Raw genomic sequence first — 23,213 nt, forward strand, 5'->3', positions numbered from 1 at the left:
TTCCTCCTTCCCCTCAGCAGTACTGAATTTAATAAGTGAATAATTGAGAAGATGCTTCATTTGGCTGTGTTTAAACAGATTACTATATCCTTTTTATTGCCATTGGCATAGAGCAATTAATTCTGAGTTGGCAATCTAGGAATGTGAAAGGAAAAAATGCGCCTCCAAGAAAAATTGATCATTAATATACCTATTTAGGTCAGTTGGGCCAGGTAAAGACAGGGCAGATTTCGCTTCGCTATATTCTTTTATCGTTTATTGGCCTGAACTTGAGGTAAGTTAACAGCAACGAAAAATTGATCATTAATATACCTATTTAGAAGGTCAGTTGGGCCAGATAAAGACAGGGCAGATTTCGCTTCACTATATTCTTTTATCGTTATTGGCCTGAACTTGAGGTAAGTTAACAGCAGGTTGAAACTAAACGTTTCACTCATGGTCAAGAAAGTAGCTGTTCCAAATCCCCTGTTATCATAGGTACTCTTGCAGTTCAGGAAATTAAATTATATGCTGAAGGTGTTTATGTTGTCTCATAACCATAATTATGAGTTTGATTGAGCTCCCGTGAGGTCTCAGAAGCTGTCACGCATTACTGTGGAGTTGCCAGGATTGATTGGAGATACTAGTAAAAACACAACTTTAAAAAGCAAAAAAAAAAAGGAAAGAGTTCCAGCCCATTAACCTTTCCCCATCCTATCCTAAGAGCCATTTCTGTTTTGTTTCTATGCCACAAACCCATCTATTCTCATCGAGCATTTAATGTTGCCATTGCTCACCCTAATTTCACCATATATTTGCATACATAATTGATATTTTATATAATTTAAATGGAGTTTAATTCTGTATTACTGACCTGTTTTTATGAAGGTTTACTCCAATCAGCATTATTTTTACAACTTAGTTTTACTGATTTTAAGTCATGCTGAGGTTTTCATTTTAACTTGGTGTTTCATAATGAGAAGAAAGTACAGAAAAAACAACAACACAGATTAATTTGCAACAGCATGGATGGACACAGTGGGTATTATGCTAAGTGCAATAAACCAGACAAAGACAAATACCATATGATATCACTTATATATGAGGAATCTAAAGAACAAAGTAAACAAATAAACAAAATTGAAACAGACTTACACATACAAAAACAAACTGATGGAGACCCGAGGGGCAGGGTGCAGTGGGTGAGGGTGAAATAAGATAATGGGATTAAAAAGTGCACATTGATAGCTTCGGAATAGTCACAGGGATGTAAGGTGAAGCATAGGGAATAGAGTACACGATATTGTACTAACTGTCTGTGGTGCCAGGTGGGCACTTGATTATCAGAGGGAACACTTTGGAACCTACATGAATGTCCATCCACTATGCTGTACACCTGAAACTAATACAAAATAGTGTTGAACACAAAAATAAAAAAATAAAGTATCAGCAGAAACCTGGAAAGAAAAAAGAAAAACAGATTATTTTCAGAGGTATTTTGGAGGGGCTACTATTGATTTTCTGTTAGGAAGGCAGTGTAGTGTAATGGTGTTAAGAGCATGAGCTTTAAAGTTTGATAGACTTGGTCCAAGTCCAAGCTCTGGTGGACCTTGGGAAATTTTATCTCTTCTGACCTTGAATTTCTTCATAATTTGGAACAATACGTCTATTTGAATAATATGTCTATTTGTTATTAAGATTAAATGGGAAGAAAAAGCCAAGTAAAGTATTTGACATAGTGCCTAGCACATAATCAATACTTAGTATGTGTAATTGTTGTTATTTTTAATGATGTTGTTATTGGTATAATGATTTATGTCATTGTTTGGGGTTCTTTTTCTCATAATTTTGGAAATTAGGAAATACTTGAAAAAGGCTTGAAAGTATATACACAGACCTTGACCATCTTCTTCTAATAGTATTCAGATCCTTTCTAAAGATTTCCTAGGCCAGGGCTGAATTTAGATGCTTGATATATTTGGTACATGAATCAGATTCCTGTCATCTACTGCAGATTCATTTTCTTTATAAATCGTAGAAATTAAAATAGTAATACAGGCTCGTTTTTATGACAGCAGTCTTATCCAAGATTTTGTAGTTTGTAGAACCGATCATGTCTAATATTCTCCATAAGTTCGTGGGGTTTAATAGGAAAGTACATAGACTTTTTAGAGCTTGAACATGGAGTACATTCAACCTCTCATCAAATGAGGAAACTGTGTAGGCAAGTTGAAGGAAGAATCAGCTAAGATTCTTTATCTTTGTGTAAGATGTAGACAAAACTGCAAAAGAAAGAACTACATAATAACCACTAAATTGTTAGCATCACTCCAAATTTTCACCAGATTTTGATAAATGAATGTAAAATAATTTTTTTGAGTTGCAGTCAGTGTATAGACGATCCTATGTGAATGTTTTCTCTTATATTATCCTTTTCATTTTCATTGCTATGTAAGGTTACTCTGTTTTGATCTGCATGGTTTGCTTGGTTATGGTTTGTTGGGTATTTGAGTTATTTCCCAGTTTTTCCTCTTACAAATAGCACTGCTATGAATATCTTTTCTTTCAAGTTACTCCCCAGGTGTCTACCTCCATACCACCAATTAATTCCTAGGGGAATAGTCTGCAAATTAATCACGGTGTACTATTATATTCTATTTACTGATAGTTAGGTTCAAAATCACTTCACAAGTAGCTTGGTATTGGAAACGCAGATACTAGAGATTTGACTAAATGTAGGTCTTGTTAGGTGGTTGCTTTTTATTAAGCAGAAAAACCTTCTACCAGCATAGAGTGAGTTACAAAGAAGATTTTTAAGATAAAAGGAAGAAGGCAAGATGCAAGAAGACCCTGGGGAAATTAGACAGTTTCCTAATTCCTCCTGAATCTGATTTGCAGAATGTTGTTTTGTTTTCTTTGTATACACTCCAATTTTTAAAAGTAGAGATAGGACTATTGTAAAGATAAAATGTAGCATGTTTAGATTAATCATAAGTAGGCTTCCTTCCATTAGTGTGGATGTGAGCATGTCTTGGACTTCAACATCACATAATTCTTTTGTTACAGAGATCTGCTTTCATTTCTCAGGCCTTAAATACAGATGGGAGTTTCTGTCTTTATAGCAGTCCTGCTGCCAGATACAGTTCAGGCTTGATGGGAAGAAAGTCTTGTGGCCAAATGGGTGGAGATCCATGGTGCAAGGCCATAAAGATAAAAATGGAAAGAAAAGAAAAACTATAAGGGCTTCAGGCCAGGGCTCTGTAACAAAGACAAACCTCACTATAGGCACTGCTTGTTCTAAGGGCAGGGGCTTCTTTAAAACTATGGAAAAAATGAGTCTGTTATTTTTATTTTTAGATGAGTTTAATTTATTTTTGGTATATAGTAATTTCACAGATTAAAATTCAAATGAAAATTCTCAAACCACTAAGTTCCTCTCTTTTGAGGCAACCAGTATTACTAATTAAAGACTATCCTTCCAGAGCTATTCTGTACATATATATAAGTATATATGTATATATACATGCATGTATGTTTCTGTGTATACACACACATGTATTCTTTTTCTCTTTTTTTTCTAACCAATGGTTGCATGCTAACATATTGTTCTACACTTTGCTTTTCACCCAACATTGAATCTTGGAAATTATTCCAGATCAATAGGTTTTTTATTCTTTGAAAGCACTTTTAAAATATCATGTGTCTACATTGGGTGAAAATAATTCTTAACCCATGGATTAGACCTAAGGAGTAGTATAATAGTAATAGTATCCAAAAAAAGTTTGTTGAATGAATGGGAGAGGGAGAGAAGAAGTATATTAGTTTATTAACTTAAGGTACAGATAGAAAGAGGCAGGAAGCTAAGAATTCCCTAAAATTTTGAGACTCTTGACCAAACCCTGACCCTAGGATCCAGTGAAATCTAAGGTATGATATCACAAAATGCATATCTCTTTTAGAAAGGCCTCAGAAGTTCTCTTTAAGGCTTCATATTAGGAGATGTCAGTAAGAAGAGATGCCTCTGGAAGTGGGGGAAGAATGGAGTTATGAGATGGCCCCTAGATTCTAGGAGTCAGCCCTATTCTGCTGTGATGGAACTCTAGGCCCTGGAATAACTGGGTTCATCTATTCTGTGCTGTCTTTCTTCCAATGCAAAACAGAGGGGTCAGAGTAGATTATTTCAATGTACCATTCTATCTCCAAGATTATGTCATTTATAATACCATCTGATTACCAATTTACATAGATACCATGTTGAAACTGCTTTCACACAAATAAAAAATAAGGTGTTCTTTCTCTAAAATAATAAAGAGCCTTATAGGTTACTAGAGGCCCAGTGCACAAATTCGTGCACGGGTGGGGTCCCTCCCGGCCGATCAGGGCCAGCCGGAAGGACCGTGGGAGGTTGGCCGGCTGTGGGAGGTGGGCTGTGGGAGCTCACTGACCACCAGGGGGCAGCTCCTGCATTGAGCATCTTCCCCCTGGTGGTCAGTGCACTTGATAGCTACCAGCCGGTCATCCAATCGTCTGGTCCTAATGGTTGCTTAGGCTTTTATATATATAGACTAGAGGCCCGATGTACAAAATTCGTGCATGGGGATGAGGGGGTGTCCCTCAGCCCGGCCTGGTCCCTGGGCCTGGCTGGCGATCAGGGCCTATCAGGGCTTGCCTTCCCCCAGCTACCAGCAGCTGGCCTGGTCCCTGCCACTGCCACTGCTTGCCATCTGTGCAGCGCTGCCTGCCCTTCCCCCTCCACTGGTTGCCTTCCTCTGCAGGTGACAGGCATGGGGTACAATCACTTGGCTAGCCTGGGTCTCCCTCTGCGGGGCAATCACTGGCCAGCCCCACACACCCGCCGCAGCTTCACTGGCTGGTGGCCTGGGCCTCCCTCTGTGGGGTGATCATGGGGTGATGGCGGGGCCCCCTGACCAATTAATTGCATTGCACCCGCCTTGGCTGGCCTGGCGCCAGTGCATGTCATAGTGTGGTCGTCTGGAAGGCCATCCAGACGATCATTCTGCTGTTTGGTCGATTTGCATATTATGCTTTTATTATTATAGATCGGTAAAAATGTGATTATTAAGATTTCAAGATTACACTGTAGAAAGCAGTTTGCAATGATTATATTCCTCACAAAAACTTACTGGCCAAACTATTGAGATGGAAGCAGATGAACTGAATACCCCACACATTGACACATTTTCAGAGAATCAATACTCTGTAGTTTTAACCTGTAAGAGTTAAAAAAATCAAATAATTATAATGTTAAAGTTATTCAATACTAATTATACTTGTTATAAATGATAAATAATATATAATACATTAACAGATTTAACTATTAAACATATTTAGTTATTAAGATAACTAATAGTTAATGTAAATCATAGCTAAGTAATTTTTTTTCTTCTTTATTTTAGTTAAGTATGAGAGGGAAGCTAATAAATACTGGGACGCATTTTACAAGATTCATAAGAATAAGTTTTTCAAGGACCGTAATTGGCTGCTGAGGGAATTTCCTGAAATTCTTCCACTTGATCAGAAAACTGAAGAGGAGGCAAAAGAATTATCATGGGATTATGTAAAAACTAATGCTGCAAATTGTTTCTCAAGAAAGCACTGTCCTATTGTGCCTGAAGAAGAGAATTATTGTCAGGAAAGTTCTGGTTCATCAGATGGTCAAAGCAAAACACAATCTGGCTTTGCCAACCTCCACGCTGAAGAGCACAGAAGAGGACCTCTGACGGCGGACCTCTTTCCTGGTAGCAAAGCCACTTTCAGAATCCTAGAGGTACTGCACTGCAGGGCGACATGGGGCGTGGCAGCCATTTTAAAATGTACATTCCATATTACTTTATTAACTATCCAGATTTTTTTAAGGGGAAAATGATTGTGATTTAAAATTTTTAAAAATTTATCTGTTTTAATTTCCAACTTGAGAGCAGTTTTAAATACCAGTAAAGTTTTGGCCTTAATTTCTATCTCTTATTGTTATTATTTATTTTCAGGTGGAACAGAAATGTGAAATATAATTTGCTAGTCTGGTGTATAGGCCTTGATTTTCTACTTTTAAGAATACACATTTTCCTTCTGATTATAAAGGTAGAATATATTAATTACAGAGAATCTGCTAAAGAGTAGATAAGAGAGGGATAAGGACACATACGTAATACCTTAATCAATAAAGAAATTTAAAAAATAAAAAAAAGAGTAGGTAAGAGAAATAAAATTATAATCTTCCTGTGAACATTTTACTGACATTTTCTCCTTTTGTTTATACTGTTTTATATAGTTGAGCTATACTATAGCTGTATTTTGGAGTCTTGCTTTGTTTCTATTTAACATTATATCATAAGCTGTTTTCCCTATCTTTAAAATTTTTCTATAAACATTTTCATAGCTACAAAATATTTTACTATATGGAGTACTATAATTCTACTTATCTTTTTCACACTACTAAGTATTTAAATTGTTTTCAGGTTTCTACAACAAACATCTTTGGAAATAGACTTTTCTTTATTTTCTTTTATATTCTTGGATTAGGTTTACTAGTTCATAGTTTATTAAAATGTTTAATACTCTTAAGATATATTGCCAAATTGCTTCCTAAGAAGTTGTACTAATACCAGTTCATGGCACTGTGTGTCTATTTCATCACATCCTCATTGATTAGAATTTCTTATTTTCATGCTTTCTGCTTTATAAGACAAAAAGTATACCTTGTTTAATTTGCATTTCTTTGATTATTAAATGATACATATAGTTCTTCAAATGCTTAGAAGCCATTTGTACTTCTTTTGTGTTCTTTTTATTTTCTTTGCTTATTTACCTATAGGTTTTATTTGTTTGTTTGTTTTTAATGAGCCCTGCCCTTTATCATATTTATTGCAAATGGGTTTTGTTTTGTTTTTCCACAGTGTTTTGGTCATCTTTTAACTCAGTTTATTTAGGTTTTGGTGTATAAAAACTTTAAATGTTTCCATAGTTAAATTTCTTAGTATTATTTTTGTGCTTTATTCCATTGCTTTTGAGTTTAGAAAACTCTCTTATTCCTGGAGGTCCAGTACATTTCTTCTAGTTTTGTTTTGTTTTTTTAATTAAAAATCCAACATTGGTGAGAAAAATTCCACCTTGCTTTCATGGTATTTGTTTGTTCTTTTGATTTCAGGTTGGCTGTGGTGCTGGAAATAGTGTTTTTCCAATTCTGAACACTTTGCAGTGAGTTCACTTCTATAAATTTTTATATATGTATGGGGATATTGAGAAATTCTGGGGAAATATTATCAAGTATATGCCAGTAGTGTTCTTGTTCCCATATGAAAAATGACTAAGGCAAATTTCAAAAGCAGTGCCTTGGTCTTAGAGCCTAATTTCAAGTTTACTCTGAAAAGAGTATTTCACAGCCATGGGTTGTCCACCATGCACTGAAGTATTTTTTAAGCTTGTTTGTATGGATGAGTAAGAAAAGAGCAAGGGAGTTGATCCTTCCACTAAGCTGTGAATTGCCCCTCGAGGATACATAGGTGTCATTTTACACACAGAGACTTGAGTTTAAAACTTATGCTTTAATCCTCATTTTATTTTGTCATGACTACCAGAGCCACTCCCAGGATAAAACCTTTGGATGTCAAATGATTGTCTCTAGACTTGTTTGGAGGTAACAGCAACTAACCTTAAGACTAAAAGACGTCGATGATAAGGACTGAGATGTTTTCCTGGCTGGTCCTTCCCTGTTCCCCACCTCACCTCTATGTTTTACTATTTCCATGACAAAGAAGACACACCTGCCAACATTCTTGACCACCTTTTACATGTGGCTGGTCTGCCAAGTTACTTTTTTAATTTTTTTACATTTACACAATGGCTTTTCCATTCTTTTTCCATTATAAAGTCAACATAAGCACATTCCAGAACACTTCCATTAGAGGAAACAGGGCTTGGGGGTGAGGGTGGGGGTGGGTTACCCATCATCCTCATTATCCTAACATAGCTGCTGACAGAATTTTTGTTGTAATTCTTTTCAATCTTTTCTCCATGCATATTTTTTAAATCTAACGATGCTATTTTTTAAATTTTCATTATGAAAATGTAAAAGCATTCAGAAAAATAGAGTACACAATGAATCCCCACATACCCACCACCTGGATTCAACAATTATTAATATAATGCCAATATTATGACACTTTATCTTTAAATATGACATGACTTATTATGTATTTCCAGAAAATCAGGGCATTTTCAAGTACTATTACAAACCTAACATAATGACTAGTAATCCCCTAATAGCATCAAATCACCAGTTAAAGTGGCCAAGGAGAAATGATGCTGGCAGATTTGCAGTTCTGAATGGCCTTTCTCTCTTTGTACTTATTTCCTTTGTTTTCCCTTTTCCAATATCTGGGCAGAAATTTCCTGTTCTTTTATAGCACATAGCCAGGTTCCTTCACTTCAGTGATCTCCAAGCTTATAATACACATAAATCTACGGCATTGGCAGTCGATTATGTGTTACTTTATGACTCATCTCAAGGTATTATTTAGCATGTCATTTCTTTATGTCTTCTCTCTCCAGCCACTGTTTATATTCCTTGGGGGAGAGAGCATATTTTATTTACCCTAATCTGATTTTCCAGATAGCCTAAGAGTACAATATAGATGGTTTGAGCTCAGTACCTATTGATTCATTAATATCTCGGATTCCCCTCTTGTTGTATTTTTCCCTTTCTACTTCTCCCTTCGACTGATAATTGCAGGCTCTTGCTTCCTCACTCTTGGGCTCTTCTCATCTTGTATCTTTATTTTGCCTTGTATCCACATTTTAGAAATCACTGTAGCTCAGTAATCTGAGCTAATGAATGCATCTTTAAAAGGCAACCAGTGATTAACTTTCCATTAGACTTCTTTTTCCCCACCTAAGAAATTATGTTTTATTACTTTTTGAGAGTATAGGGTTAATGTTTTACATTTTCAGAATATTTTACTATAATTAGACCTTTGGAATTGGGAAGTCATATCATTCTCCAAGGATCGTTTATTTCGTAAGCCCCTGCCAAGAGAGTGCTTGGTGGAGTGGCAGTAGCAGTGATATTACACCTACTTGCTGGGAGAAGGGCCAGGGCAGTCAGCTGATTTCACAGAAATGCTCTGGAAAGTCAGTGAGTGGTCACAAGACCTTAACGTTGGCTGCTGATGCAGCGGGAATTCAGTCTCAGAGGTCATGCTGCCACCCTGGCAGGACACGTGGCAAACGGCCCATGCTCTCCTGTAGCCACTAGACCATTCTGTATCGTGTGGATGTTTAGTAACTACTGCCCAAAGGTAGACTGCATTCCCTTCATAATGAGCTAGACATGCCAGTGTCCAGAGAAGCATTTTGAGTTAAATGGAAATTTTTACAGAACCCTGTTAAGTTCTTAAGTTTTTAAGTTCCTAGAAGGCACAGGGAGATCTTCCTTTAAAAATATGGTAATGATAATAAATAATAGCAACAGCAGTAACTTAATAATGACTAATATTTATTAGGTGCTTACTCTGAATTAGACACCTTTCTAGAAACTGTACTTACACGAACCCATTAATCTTTACAACCACTTTAGATGCCATATTTATCTCTGTTTTAAAGATGAGAAAACAGTTACTGAGAGATGATTTAGTACCAGTTAACTTTTCATAACCAAATTCTATTGATCCAACTTGAACTTATTTGGACAGATCTTAAAACCAAGTGTCAATCCCTAGTGCCACAAAACAAATGACTGACTATGCGTGACTATAGTGTTCATCAATGGGTAGCATTTAAGAATATAATCTAAGCCTGGCTGGCGTGGCTCAGTGGTTGAGCGTTAACATATGAACCAGGAGGTCACAATTTGTTTCCTAGTCAGGGCACATGCCTGGGTTATGGGCTCAATCCCACTAGAAATATCATTGATATTTCTATCTCTCCCTCTCCCTTCCGCTCTGAAATCAATAAAAATATATTGAGAAAAAAAAGAATATAATCTAAGCCTGGGTGATATTTGGCTAAATGCATATTTGTGTTTAGAGTCCATATTTATTTAAAAGTCCTCCTTGCTTGAAATGCTTCCTGAATCAAATTAGAAGTTCTTGTTGGCCTGTGGACTGAAGGGTCCCAGGTTCGATTCCGGTCAAGGGCACATGCCTGGGTTGTGGGCTCTATCCCCAGTGGGGGACGTGCAGGAGGCAGTCAGTCAATGATTCTCACTCATCATTGATGTTTCTATCTCTCTTTCTCTCCTTTCCTCTCTGAAATCAACAAAAATATACTTAAAAAAAAAGTTCTAATTATGTGCTTCAAGACCCACCTGAATATCCTACCTCATACCATTTGGGGCTGTTGGGATCAATTCTGCTTCTTATCCCTGGTGTGTGACTCCCACCTCTAAACCCTTGTACTGTTTCCCCTTCTACCCGCTTAGCAATGCTATCCTCTCCTTCAAAATATTAAGACTGCCCTGGCCGGCATTGATCAGTGGTTAGAGCATCGCCAGCACACCAAAGGGTTGCAGGTTCAATCCCCAGCCCCAGTCAGGGTGCGCATGGGAGGCAACCAATCGATGAGTTTCTCTCACATTGATGTGTATATGTCCCTCCCTCCCTCCTTCCCTCACTCCCTCCCTCTCTAAAAAGCAATGGAAAAAATATCTTAGGGTGAGGATTAACGACAACAACAAAAATTCCTAAGACTTAAACCTCCAGAAGCCTGCCCTGGCAACACCCCTTTAGTAGTTGTATAAAACCAGTTATGTCCCTACATAGGCTATAAAACCCACAACAGCCAGGACCATTCTGATAATTAAAATTTAATGGCATACTGATCCCTTTCTGTGATTGAAGCATGGACTAAGCAACATGATGCAAGGATTATTTGATCCTAGCATATGAGAGATGATAAGGAAAGATACTGGCCCACAGAATTCAAAGTATACAGCTGCCCATGAACAACTATCGTCCAGCCATTGTTAAATGAATTTCAGATAAAGGCCAAATAGAACTTGTCTGAGTTCAGTGGAGGCCAATTAAAATTAGTCAAGATTTTCATGTGTCAACCTCTCCACCACACCACACCCCAGAAAAAAAAAAACACACCTAAATTTATGTGCTTTATTTACATTTTGTAAATAAACCAACTGAGTCTTGAAGAAATTAAATCAAATTCACAATAAGTGGCAGATCCAGGATTTAAATACAGGTCTATTTGATTCTAAAATCCATACTCTTCTTACACAACTTCATTACTACTTTGTACTCTAATGCTTGGTACATATATGAGTCTCAATAAAAGTTTGACAATAACTTGAAAAGATAACTAAGAATTAATATAGTAGTGTTTTAGTCTTTAGAAATTGTATTTACAAGCTGTGTGTGTATGTGTGTGTTCTCGCCCCTTCACGGCATCAGAGGCCCAGGAGCCAAATGAGTTGTACACACAGGAAGGAGAACCAAGCACCACTGAAGGGACACAGGGGCCTGTGTCCGGGTTGAAGGGTAGAAGTTGCCTAAGCTAATAGTAGCTATAGACCAGCGGTTCTCAACCTGTGGGTCGCGACCCCTTTTGGGGGGTCAAACGACCCTTTCACAGGAGTCGCCTAAGACCATCGGAAAAAACATATATAATTACATATTGTTTACAGTTGCAAAATTACAGTTATGAAGTAGCAACGAAAATAATTTTATGGTTGGGGGTCACCACAACATGAGGAACTGTGTATTAAAGGGTCGAGGCTTTAGGAAGGTTGAGAACCACTGCTATAGACCGTGCTGCTAGGGGCTGATGTGAATGTTCCCCCAAGTCCCGCATGGTTCAGGGTTCAGGATCTGGAAGAGAGGCCGCACGCAAATGAAAGAGACGAGACAAGAAATAATTTGGAAATTGGGGGGCCAGGCGAGAGCCCATCCCAAGAGGATGGGTTCCCATGTGCTCAGGCCTTGCCATCCTCATATTCAGTTTGGGATCCACCCATAGCCCTTAGGCAGGCAAGTTCCAGTAACAGACAGACTATCTTTTCAGTGAGGATTTACATGACTGTCTGGTGGGGAAGTTGTTCAGCGACCATTGTCTGGACTAAACAGTGGGTGCCTAGCCCTGACCTTTGCCAGGGCTCAAAGGTCACCAGCCTTCCGGGCTCCTTGTCCACACCTCTCTGCTAGAGAAGACAAGGGGCGGCTTCCCACGGGCTGAGAGGACAGAGTGCCTGTGAGGGGCAGGAGGAGGCTGACCAATGCTGATGGATGAGCTTGGAGGTTTTCCGTGTGAGAGTGTGGTTTGGGGGAGGTAGGCCTTAGTGATAGCCTTAAAACCAGGACAGGAATATGAAGTGAACCCTGTAATTAATAAGTGTTTGAGACAATGTTGGTTCAGAGGCAACAGGAGGGCCACCCACAAACCACTATTGAGAACAGTATCTACAAAGACGAAATGGCAAGCCAAGTATCATCCAAAATTCTATTGAGGAAGTACTTGTTCATTAGTTCAGACCTAGTTTTTTTCTTCTGCAGTCGGAGCATATCCGGATTCTAGATTTAAGCACTTCTTTCATTTCCACAGGAATGCTCCAGAGTCCTTCCTTTATTGCTGCGATTTCGCCTCTGGAGCTGTGGAGCTAGTAAAGGTATGCCGTGGGCTTTCTGTAAGGAGAGCCAGATCCTAGGAAGAGCCTGACTTATTTGCTGTGGAAGTGGTTTGGGCCAGGGGAGGGAATGTTTCTGCGTCAGATGTCATCTGTGGCCATTTTTAACTGAGCTTTTACTATTTCTGGGACTCATACCATCAACAGATGCCAAAGTTAGGACCCTAAAACAATAAAAGTTGTTTTGAATTTAACGTAGAGTTGAAGGGACTGGTACACCTAGAAAGGCCAACAGCTCCTACAAGGTGGTCTTGTTCATGTGTATAAAGCCTTACACACAGCCTGGCACATAGTAGGCATTCATTAAATTAAAAAAAAATGGGGGGAGGGGCTTGTCTGAAAAGGCATATGATGCAAATCTAAAACATCCTAGGAGGTAAGGAAAACAGTGGGGAACCTGGGCTTACTTGACCAGCCCCCAAATGCTAGTGAACGGATCCTTCGCAAGAAGAGGCAATGTTAGGAAATGGAAAAGGAAATTCTACAAGCAAAAATGTATAGTAAACACATGGAACCTAATTTCCAATAATAGGAGTAATAATTACTCATTGTAGACATTTTCTAAAATATTGAAAAGCCTGAAGTGCACTTACAATTACACTACCTAGAGCCCTAGGATAAATCAGTGTTATTAATATTTTTGTATGTATCCTTGTAGTGTTGTTTCTGTAGGTGAATTGTGTGTGTGTGTGTGTGTGTGAGTATGTGTGAGTGTGTGAGTGTGTGTGTGTGTGTGTGTGAGTGTGTGTGTGTGAGTGAGAGAGAGAGTGTGTGTGTGTGTGAGTGTGTGTGTGCTCTAATGCAACCTTTTTAATACAGCTCATGGAGGCCTGCACAAGCAATGGGGGAGATCTGAGGAGCAGCCCTGTGCCTCTGAAATAGCCATGGGGAGTCTTCCAGGAACGCTGCCTATGGACTCATAGGACCTCCCCACCCCACTTTTAAAATTAAAGAGGGATTGCAAAGAATATTTGTTATCAACTACAAGTGGTAGACTTAATTTTTATGGCTGCTTTTGAAATAAAATGCTGAATCAGAAATAAAATGCATCCAAATGTATAGAAAACGGCACTAGGGAGAAGTAAAAACGTTGACCTTTTTACTTTAAGAAAAATACTGTAAGTCTGCTAACTGCCCCCCCCACTTTTTGTTTCTTTATCCTGACAGTCGCACCCAACCTACAGAGCAGCCCAGTGCTGCGCCTTTGTTCACGATGTGTGCGAAGATGGCCTGCCCTACCCGTTCCCGGACGGGATCCTGGATGTCGTCCTCCTGGTCTTTGTGCTCTCTTCCATCCATCCTGACAGGTGAGTGAAGCGCAAAGGGTAAAGCGCGTGTGGAAAGCCCCTTTAGCAGTAGCAGTTTTTAGAACGATCAGAGCAAAAACGACAATTCCTGCGTTTCTTATTTAGTGAACTACATTATGTATCATATACAGCCTTTTAAACGCAGTTTTCCCTTTCCTCACACTTTTAGAAAGAACCTGGTCAGACCGCTTCATTAGCGAGCTTTCCGTCACTGTCAGAATGAAGGGTGCACGCGCTGGCAAGACACATACCTATTAAAAGTGACAGTGCTTCAAGGAAATTACAAATCCAGAGCAGCTAATAGACTCCCAGGAGGGAAATGGTACTTGGTGATCAGAAACAAACATCTCTGATTTAGCATCTTTCTGAACATTCGTGAAGAGGGGGGCTGGGAATCTATTTGGCTTCACACAGGTCTGTCCAGAGCCTTTAAAAATATTGTTTTAAAGAAGCCCACCAGGGAGAGAAAAAAAAAAGAAGAAGAAGAAGGCCACTAGGGAATGAGGGGTGGTCAAGATTGTCAGGATCTGCCAGATTAACCTTGGACCTTTATAATCTAAGGTTGGCCTAGAGACATTATTTAAATATTTATGACTTAATTTTTTTGTTCACACGTGATGTTTTGTTGTTGTTGGGTTTTTTTTTTTGTTAATCCTCACCTGAGGATATTTTTCCATTGATCTTGAGAGAGAGAGAGAGAGAGAGAGAGAGAGAGAGAGAGAGAAACATTGATGTAAGAGAGACACATCAATTGGTTGCTTCACGCACACACCCTGACCAGGACTAAGGATTGAGCCTGCAACCAAGGTATGTGCCCTTGAGTGGAATCAAACCTGAGACTCTTCAGTCTGTGGGCTGATGCTCTATCCACTGAGCAAAACCGGGTAGGACCGGTGTTCACACAATGTTTTGAAAGAGTAAACCTAGCGTTTCTCCAGAGAAGAAGCGTAGAGCTATTACCAGCAATTAAAGTGATCACTTTTCTTTTAAAATTCTGCCCTTTGTATATATTCAGGCACATGTGTGGTTTCAGGGGTTGTGCCTTCATAAGGTTTCTTAAACATGGGCTTTCCACTGTGGGAGTAAACTCCTCCAGGAAGGAGCCTCTGGTAGCAGGTACAGGCTTGGCATCAAACACTTTTTGTTTGATGAGTGTGACCCTTTCCCAAAGAGGCTGAGTTGCTATGTGCTTCTCTCTTTGCAAGTACAAGATCACTAGGACCCTTTACAGTCCTGTTACTTCTCATTCAGAGATGGGCACTTGGATTACTTTGTGGAAAAACAAATTAGATTTCCAAATAAATCTGAATGAAATATATATTTGCACTTAGTGAGATACAGCAGGTTCCATTAAGCTCCTTTTTCCCTCCCAGTTTCTATAACCTATTTCTTCCTACTAGTCTGTTTAGACTATTGGCATTATTCAGGTACTAGTAGAAAGATGTCGTCGACATGTTTTGTTTCATAGTTAAAAGGAAGAATAGTCAAAAGGATGGAGTAGGTGGATAGAGAACGAGATTTTCTATTTGACACCCATAACAGGAAATGTTTAAATTCCAAATAAGACCACAAAAGGACTATTTGAAATTAGTGTAGATGATGTATTTTCTTGTGATTTGAATAGAATGTTCAAGAGAAGGGAAAGCAGATGTCTTGGGAAGATTACTTTTATTGTACAGTATGTTTATTCTATTTACTTATTATAGAATAAATTCAGATGTATCACGTCAGTAGCCACTTTCTTATCTACATGGAAATGATCTAAAAATAAGGTGAATGAGTAGAAAGAGGGTCATAGTAAATGAAAAGGCAAGACAATGTTTTTAGGGTCATTTAGGATTGTGGGAGTAGATTCAGTCCCAGGGAAGTTCTAGAAAAGCATTCTTGCCAGCCTGGAAAATCCATGCACAAATGAACAGCAAGTGGTTCAGCTAGACTTTGAGTCTGGGGGTCCCAGCTTAAATGGAAGGCTATGAAAGAAGAGCTAGCTGTCCTTATCATTAAAATGAAAGAAAGTATGTTTACCACAGACTCAAGCATAGAGTAGGCAGGCAATACTCATATTTTAAAACCTCTTCTTTTCCTTCTCTTCTTCCTTCACCCAGAGGATAGCAGAGTTGGCGCAAGTAGGGTAAAGGAAGAAAAGGGGCTTTCTCCCCTCTCATCTTGTCCATCTCACGCCAGCCACTCCCGCCTGCAGCTCTCATTGGCCCTGGAACTGTATTATGAGCCAAGACGGGGTGATCAATTAATGTGTTACCACCCATTGCCTTTACCCACAACCCCCGGCATGAAAGGATAGTTGGGAAGAAAAGATTTGCAGACGGAAGTGGCTACATTTTGAAGTCCAGTTGACCCTTGAACAAGGCAGGCATTAGGGGTGCTGTCCCCTTGCACAGTTGAAAATCTGCTTATCACTTTTGACTCCCTAAAAACTTAACTACTAATAGCCTGCTGTTGACCAGAAACCTTAACAATAACATAAACAGTCAATTAACATACCTCTGGATTTTATAGGCATTATATACTGTATTCTTACAATAAAGTAAGCTGGTAAAAAGAAAATATTGTTAAGAAAATCATAAGAAAGGAAAAATACATTTACAGTACTGTGCTGTCTTTATTGATACCGTAATTTTATGTCATCTGTTTATAAGCTAGATTGTCTGTCGGTCCTACGTCAGTATTATCTTACATGATACAAAACATTCCTTCCAGTTATTGTCCTGGATGCCTGTTGATGCCTGCACCTGTGGCAGCTCTGTTGGAACCAGGAGGGGAGTTAGTCTGGGAAGGACCCACTGAACATGGTAGGAAGGAAAGGTGGGAAGAAGCAATCTGAATCCTTGATGACATTATTTAGCTACTGAAAATACTTTTCTTTTTCCCTTTTGTGTACTTGTGTTCCAGTTTTTTAAAAGAGCTTTTGATCTAAGCATGCCACCTCTTTCTGTTATATTTCTCTTTTGTTTTCATAGTTATTTTCGTGTTCTCACTTCCTTTCGTGTATCTGCTTCCTTCGTAACCTGGCACAGCTTTTCACCCCATTATTCCACTGAACAGTGTCTTAATTGGAAAGAATGTACAGATTATCTGATCCCAAGCCCTCACTTTTAAAACAAGAACATCTCAGAAGCTTTAAGTAGCGTGGATAAGTATGGATTAGCACACCAGCTACATTTTACCACTCTCTGTCCAGGGCAGACATTTGTCACTGATTTTGTACTGTGATCATCATTCCCAGTGAGCCCTGAGTTCTTCTCAATAGAGCTCTGTAGGCAGCCATTGTCAAACGCTGGGCATTAATATAAGACCTGAAATCTTTGCCATTTCTCACCCATATTTACACGTAAGTCCAAGAATACTTTACCAAAAGCATTAAGTCAAGAACAGTAACAAGGGGTCGTATTTGATGGGGAACAAGGTGAGTAGAATAAATAATAAAAGAAAGAAAGTAAAGGCTTCCCAGTATTAAGCCGGGACTTGCAGTGTGAACAGAATTTAAATAGGCAGAGAGCAAGGAGAGAATTCTTTAAGGGGAAACCACATAAACAAAGAAAGGCATGGACTGCTCAGAACCAAGCATGTACAGTTTGGCTGGAGTTGATGCTTCAGATTAGGAAGTAGTGGGAAAGAGACAGGAAAAATTAATTGAGCAAAGCAATGATTTCACAAAACCATCATTTTAAGCAGAATAAGTCATTAATAATATACAGGAATTGTTGACAGGGAGAATAATAAAACAGATTAGGAAACTATTCTGTTTCTAGGCCTAAAGAGGTAGCAGTTTGTACCAAGGGAGTTCTAATGGGAAACAAAAGAGAAAAATATCAAAGATGTCATTAAAAAAAGAAGAAGTAGAAGATAGAACTTGATGACCAAACATGGAGAGGATAGTGGAAGAAGAGAGACCTGGAAGGGTTAATGATATCCTGAGGTGTTACACTTTGGTGAATGTCAGTACCTTTGAACTAAATAAAGAAGCCAGGATAAAAGGAGCTACTTTTGAGGAAAGGTGATCTCTGTTAAGATATGCACAATTTGGGATTGCTCTGGCTTATTTTTTATCTTGCACGAAAAATAGATCGACATCCGTTTCTGTTTGCCTTGGACCTACTTTAATTTGCTGTAATTATCAGAAAATATCTCTGTGGTTTGGTAGTTGAGCTTTGACTTCATCCATCAAGCTCTGGTCATTTGGGTGATTTCTTGATACTCTAGGCCTTTTGAATCTGATAATTTAGCAAGTTGGTGTCCTTTTTTCTTTCTATACAAAATATTTTTTGTCTTTGTTGCTCTTATTTTTGTGGTTTAGGTTTCTTGGGCCTTATCAAACTTTTCTTATTTTATCTTTAAGAAATTAACATTTGGTATATGAAAGATTTCTGCAAACCGTATCTTGCTTTGTTTTCAAAGGATGCAAGGTGTTGTAAACCGATTGTCCAAGTTACTGAAACCTGGGGGGATGCTGTTATTTCGGGACTATGGAAGATATGATAAGACTCAGCTTCGTTTCAAAAGGGGTAATAGTATATTCAGTCTCAGATTATTTTCACGTGTTTCAAAGAATGCCTCATTTATATTTCATGTCAAGATTTTTTTTAAAGAAATACTAAATTTCTCTTCTCATAATTATTTTTTTTTCAGGGCACTGTTTATCTGAAAATTTTTATGTTCGAGGAGATGGTACCCGGGCATATTTCTTTACAAAAGGTATACTTATCTATAAGAAGAAATAATTAGGTGTAAAAAATAATTTTGGTTATTGTTTACAGAGAGAAAATTCAGAAGCTCTAAAAATGAGGCTTTAATGCTTGATTAAACATTGGATATCTTCACACTTTGGTGACAACTGTTCTACATAACAGCTTGAAAATGGCCTTTTTGCCTTCTAATCTTTCTCCAGTGGAAACTGCTTTAAATAATCACTTGTTCCATCCTTATACCCAAATGAAGGGATAGTCTGTTCCATTTCAGAGGTACTGTTTGTCCAGATATGAAAAAACTTGATGGTAGGCCACAGCAGAGGCAGGAGTATGATTTTAAGAGTCCCTAGAAAATTACCTAGCTCTTGTCACTTTCTCATTTTAAAAAAGTATTGAAAATGAATCCTGTGCTCAAGGACTTTCCCCAAACTTATGTGAATAGTATTATAAAGTGTCATTTGGGATCTCTGCAAACCAATAAAAACTCAAACAGGGGGCACCTTTCAAAATATTGAAAGCTGTCACCAATAATGTTGTAGATCTATGCTTGCTGTGCTAGCCTGTTTATACTTGGTGTGTTTGGGTGAAGTGGAAGAAACCCACTTAGTTTCACGTTCCCTTCATTGTTTTGTATTGAGTATTTGTTAGTAAAAATGAAATTTAGATGGTCAATCATTTCATTTAATGTTCCATGTCTCTTACTGCCACCTCCCCCTCCCCAGTCATATGTCACACATTTGATTGCTATTTTTGTCTCACAGGGGAAGTCCACAGTGTGTTCTGCAAGGCTGGGTTAGACGAGAAGCAAAATCTGATTGATCGCCGCTTACAAGTTAATAGGAAAAAACAAGTGAAAATGCACCGAGTATGGGTTCAAGGCAAATTCCAGAAACCATTACACTTGACTCAAAAAAGCTCCACATCAGCATTTGCACTCCTTTCGCATAGCTGAACTCTGTACCATGTTGAGGTGCAAACCAGAGGACCACACTATTCAGAGATTTATATAAATTTTATATTTATGAAAAGACAGAAGAAGAGAATGTATATATTCTGCTGTTTATTGTGGGCGAGCTCTTTGGTGTACTGTAAGCACGTGTAAGTGGTTTGGAAGAGAGCACCTTAGCCTGTGTTTTCAAAACTTAATATGAGCAAGCTTGTTTGAATTTTGTAAGCATGCAATTTAATTACTGTCATAAGTCATGATTCTGGGAAGCCATGACCTTCCATTTTTCAGAAGAGGAGAAAATCACCTATGCTGTTTATATATTAGTCAAACACAGTTCAACTCCCTCCTGTGTTATCTGGTAGCGGACAGGCAGCTCACCTTGTTTCCAGGGAAAATCACAAGCCCAAGACAAAGGTGTGTTGTTTTTATTGTTTTGTTGTCTTATTTCCCAAAAACTTTTTTTTTTAATTCAGAGACTAATGTCTGAAAGAGAATTTCAGTTTCTCTTTCCTTTTCTAAAATTGGGGAATTATGACCCATGCTAAAATTATTTTCAGACCATTAGGTGTTCAAGTCATTTTAAGTTCTTAAGACAACTATTTATATCCAAGAAAATTCTTAAGTTGTAGCAATTAAAAATTTATTTACCACCGTGCCTCAAAAAGGATATAAGTCAGCTTGTGTACTGCACATTAATAGAATAGAATTTCTAAGATTGGTCTTTCATTTGTTACTAGGTACTTACAGAGTTTCTAAGATTGTTTTTTTTTTATTATTATTTGTTACTAAGTACTTATATTGTGCTGAATTATCTGGAATAATACAATAAATAAAGACCCAGCCCTGTTTTCAGAGAGCATCAATATTATCTAGCTGGCAAAGCAAAACGTGCACATTGCAAGCCTCTAAATCAAGATTAAAGATAATATATGATCAAGTACTCAAGTAGGGAGCTTAATAGCTAGTGGACATTGATGAGGAGTCACAGAAATCTGGGAGAAATGGACAGTCTCTTCAAAGGACCACCATTGCAATAATTCAATCCCCACTATTTTTCCTTTTTTAATTTACTTAAAATTCAACTTCCTGGGAGAATGTGATTGGTCCACTTAGGTCACGGATTACCTCTCAATAGGCTGGGGCAGGGCAGCTTCATTGATGGTGACACCAGAAAGTATAGAATGGAGGAAAGTTCCTCAAAGGAAAATCAAGACAATATTATTTTTTTTAATAATAGGGGAAGGGTGCTGCCCAGTCACAAACAGGGTGTCACATGGTGATGGTCACAGTAGTAATAGTGGTTCTGAAAGATCTTTGTGGGAAGGAAGGGGGAAGAGTCAGGGTTCTCGGAGGGGGTCCTTGAATGTACGCTCTCAAGATGGTGAGAAAACATATTTGGTGCAGGACATTCATGATGATGAATAGTGGAGAAAAGATAGGGAGAGGGTCATCTTCTAGACAGACTAGAATGGAGGACACATCGGGGTCTAGTCCCCGGACTGGAGCCATCTGAGGTTGGTTTGTTTCTGTTTTATCCTAGTCATGGCATGTTATAAATGTATCTAGAGAGATTGGCTGAGGGATCATCTAAAGAATGGAATACAGAGATGAGGAGCAAGAAAGACCACAGAAAGGTTTTTGTACACACTTGCCTTGGTAGCAAGTCTTCAGAAGTACAATATCCAGGTTTGTTTAAACATGCATGTCAGTAAATGTAAAAGTTAAAATTTGCCCGAGACTCCTAACTTGGTCGTCTTTCATAATTAAAGGGTACATTTACTAGCCAAGCTAGTAATGAAAGTATTACATACAACAAGGAAAGTTAGATAAGTTAATGTTGCTATGGAAACCCCAGCAGATCTTGTTTCTCAATTTCAAAATCATGGCCCAAAGGTGGTTTTAAAAACAACAGAAGGTGAAATTATTCTCACATTCTCACACATGTAAATTGTACCGTCTCTCTCAGTCCTAAATAGCAGATTCAAGCCTGCCTCTTGACTGGCGCAGTAAAATTCAGCTTCGTGTCTTTCTATAGTATATTACAGCATTTAGTTAACCTTTAGAAGCTTCAAAATAACAGCAACCGAATTTGGACTGTGAGACACAAACTGTCCTCTTTTGAGCTCTGTCTAGCATAGACCTCCTATTCCACGTAATGGCTCAGTAGGGCCATTTCTACCAGTGTCTTAAGTTTGTTGGTCAGTCTTCTGACCTGAATCAACCCCCTATTTTGCCTCAAAAAGGATATAAGTCGGCTTGCGTATTGCTAGAAATGTAGATTTTTGGGCAGAGGAAGAAAAAAAGAGAAAGCCCTGATTTTGAATATTGCCTATAGGTATTAACAAAATCATGAAGTGTTACAAATGTTCCTGTTTGGGTATTAATTTAAGCTATTTGCTAATTGCATGAAATTTTTATTTTGCCCTTTAGACAGAGTTTGATATTTAAAAATCCATCTTCTGAAGGAGCTAGATTTTGAGAGGTCCATTTTCTTTTTCCCCATTTTCTTTCTACAGAAAAAGATATGTTCTTTCATCTTCTTAGGCTACAGAAACAGTGAAATATGCTATATTGAAAATGCACCGCCAGCACCGGTTTGGCTCAGTGGATAGAGCGTCGGCTTGCGGACTCAAGGGTCCCGGGTTCGATTCCGGTCAAGGGCATGTACCTTGGTTGCGGGCACATCCCCGGTGGGGGGTGTGCAGGAGGCAGCTGATCAGTGTTTCTCTCTTCGATGTTTCTAACTGTCTATTCCTCTCCCTTCCTCTCTGTAAAAAATCAATAAAATATATTTAAAAGAAAAAAGAAAAAAAAAAAGAAAATGCACCTTCCATTTTTTTCCATTTCTAAAAATTCTTTTGAGCATTTTCCAAATGTAAAAATTCTCACACACGTGAAGAACTGTTTGAGAGGGTTGTGAGAAAAGCCAAGGTAACAGTTTCTATTTTTAAAAGTTTTGCATGCAGCATGACACATTTGTCAGATTGAAACACCCAGTTAATGGTGATTTCTGAGAGCTTATTTGCTGTTTGTCTCAGTTCCATATGCTTTGTCTCTAAACTATGAACGCACTGAGGGTTCTACCATTATGCAGTCTGAATTTTTGCTGTACTCTGGTTTCTATGTGAAAATTCATCCATATGCAGAGAGCTGCCCTCCTGGACATCTGAACCATTTAGACCAGCAGTTCTCAACCTGTGGATCGCAACCCCTTTGGCGGCCGAACGACCCTTTCACAGGGGTCACCTAAGACTATCCTGCATATCAGATATTTACATGACGATTCATAACAGTAGCAACATTACAGTTATGAAGTAGCAACGAAAATAACTTTATGGTTGGGTCACAACATGAGGACCTGTATTTAAAGGGCCAGAAGGTTGAGAACCACTGATTTAGACGGTTAAGCTTCAGGTCGCTTAAATTCTTGCCCCCAAGCCCCTATGCTGTGTTGTTATGATTTTCGGACTCATCAAGGCCAAGATCTGAAGCCTGAATGTGTCTCGCATTGCAACTTCTAATTGGTTTTAATGTTTATTAAGCTCCTCACCAGTGCAGGTTACTTCACTTTTGCATCGCTAATAGACCTTTCAGACCTTCTGCTCCTCTGTTTCCTGCCTCTTAGT

At 38.5% G+C, this 23,213-nt stretch overlaps 1 protein-coding gene across 2 annotated transcripts in view; it reads left to right on the top strand.

Moving 5' to 3' along the window:
- The window catches only part of METTL8 (methyltransferase like 8), a 79,541-nt gene extending 57,404 nt beyond the window's left edge, over positions 1-22,137 (top strand). For both annotated transcript variants that reach the window (XM_006760645.2, XM_015561996.1), the window contains 7 exons: positions 5,397-5,767; positions 7,145-7,194; positions 12,544-12,607; positions 13,793-13,932; positions 18,349-18,455; positions 18,580-18,645; positions 19,400-22,137. In XM_006760645.2, the coding sequence (XP_006760708.1) occupies positions 5,397-5,767; positions 7,145-7,194; positions 12,544-12,607; positions 13,793-13,932; positions 18,349-18,455; positions 18,580-18,645; positions 19,400-19,590 (989 nt within the window). In that variant the 3' untranslated portion in view covers positions 19,591-22,137. The remainder of the gene's footprint in view (positions 1-5,396; positions 5,768-7,144; positions 7,195-12,543; positions 12,608-13,792; positions 13,933-18,348; positions 18,456-18,579; positions 18,646-19,399) is intronic.
- Positions 22,138-23,213: the final 1,076 nt, after the last annotated feature.

The sequence above is a fragment of the Myotis davidii genome, unplaced genomic scaffold (genome assembly GCF_000327345.1).
Source record: "Myotis davidii unplaced genomic scaffold, ASM32734v1 scaffold370, whole genome shotgun sequence".
Lineage (NCBI taxonomy): Eukaryota > Metazoa > Chordata > Mammalia > Chiroptera > Vespertilionidae > Myotis > Myotis davidii.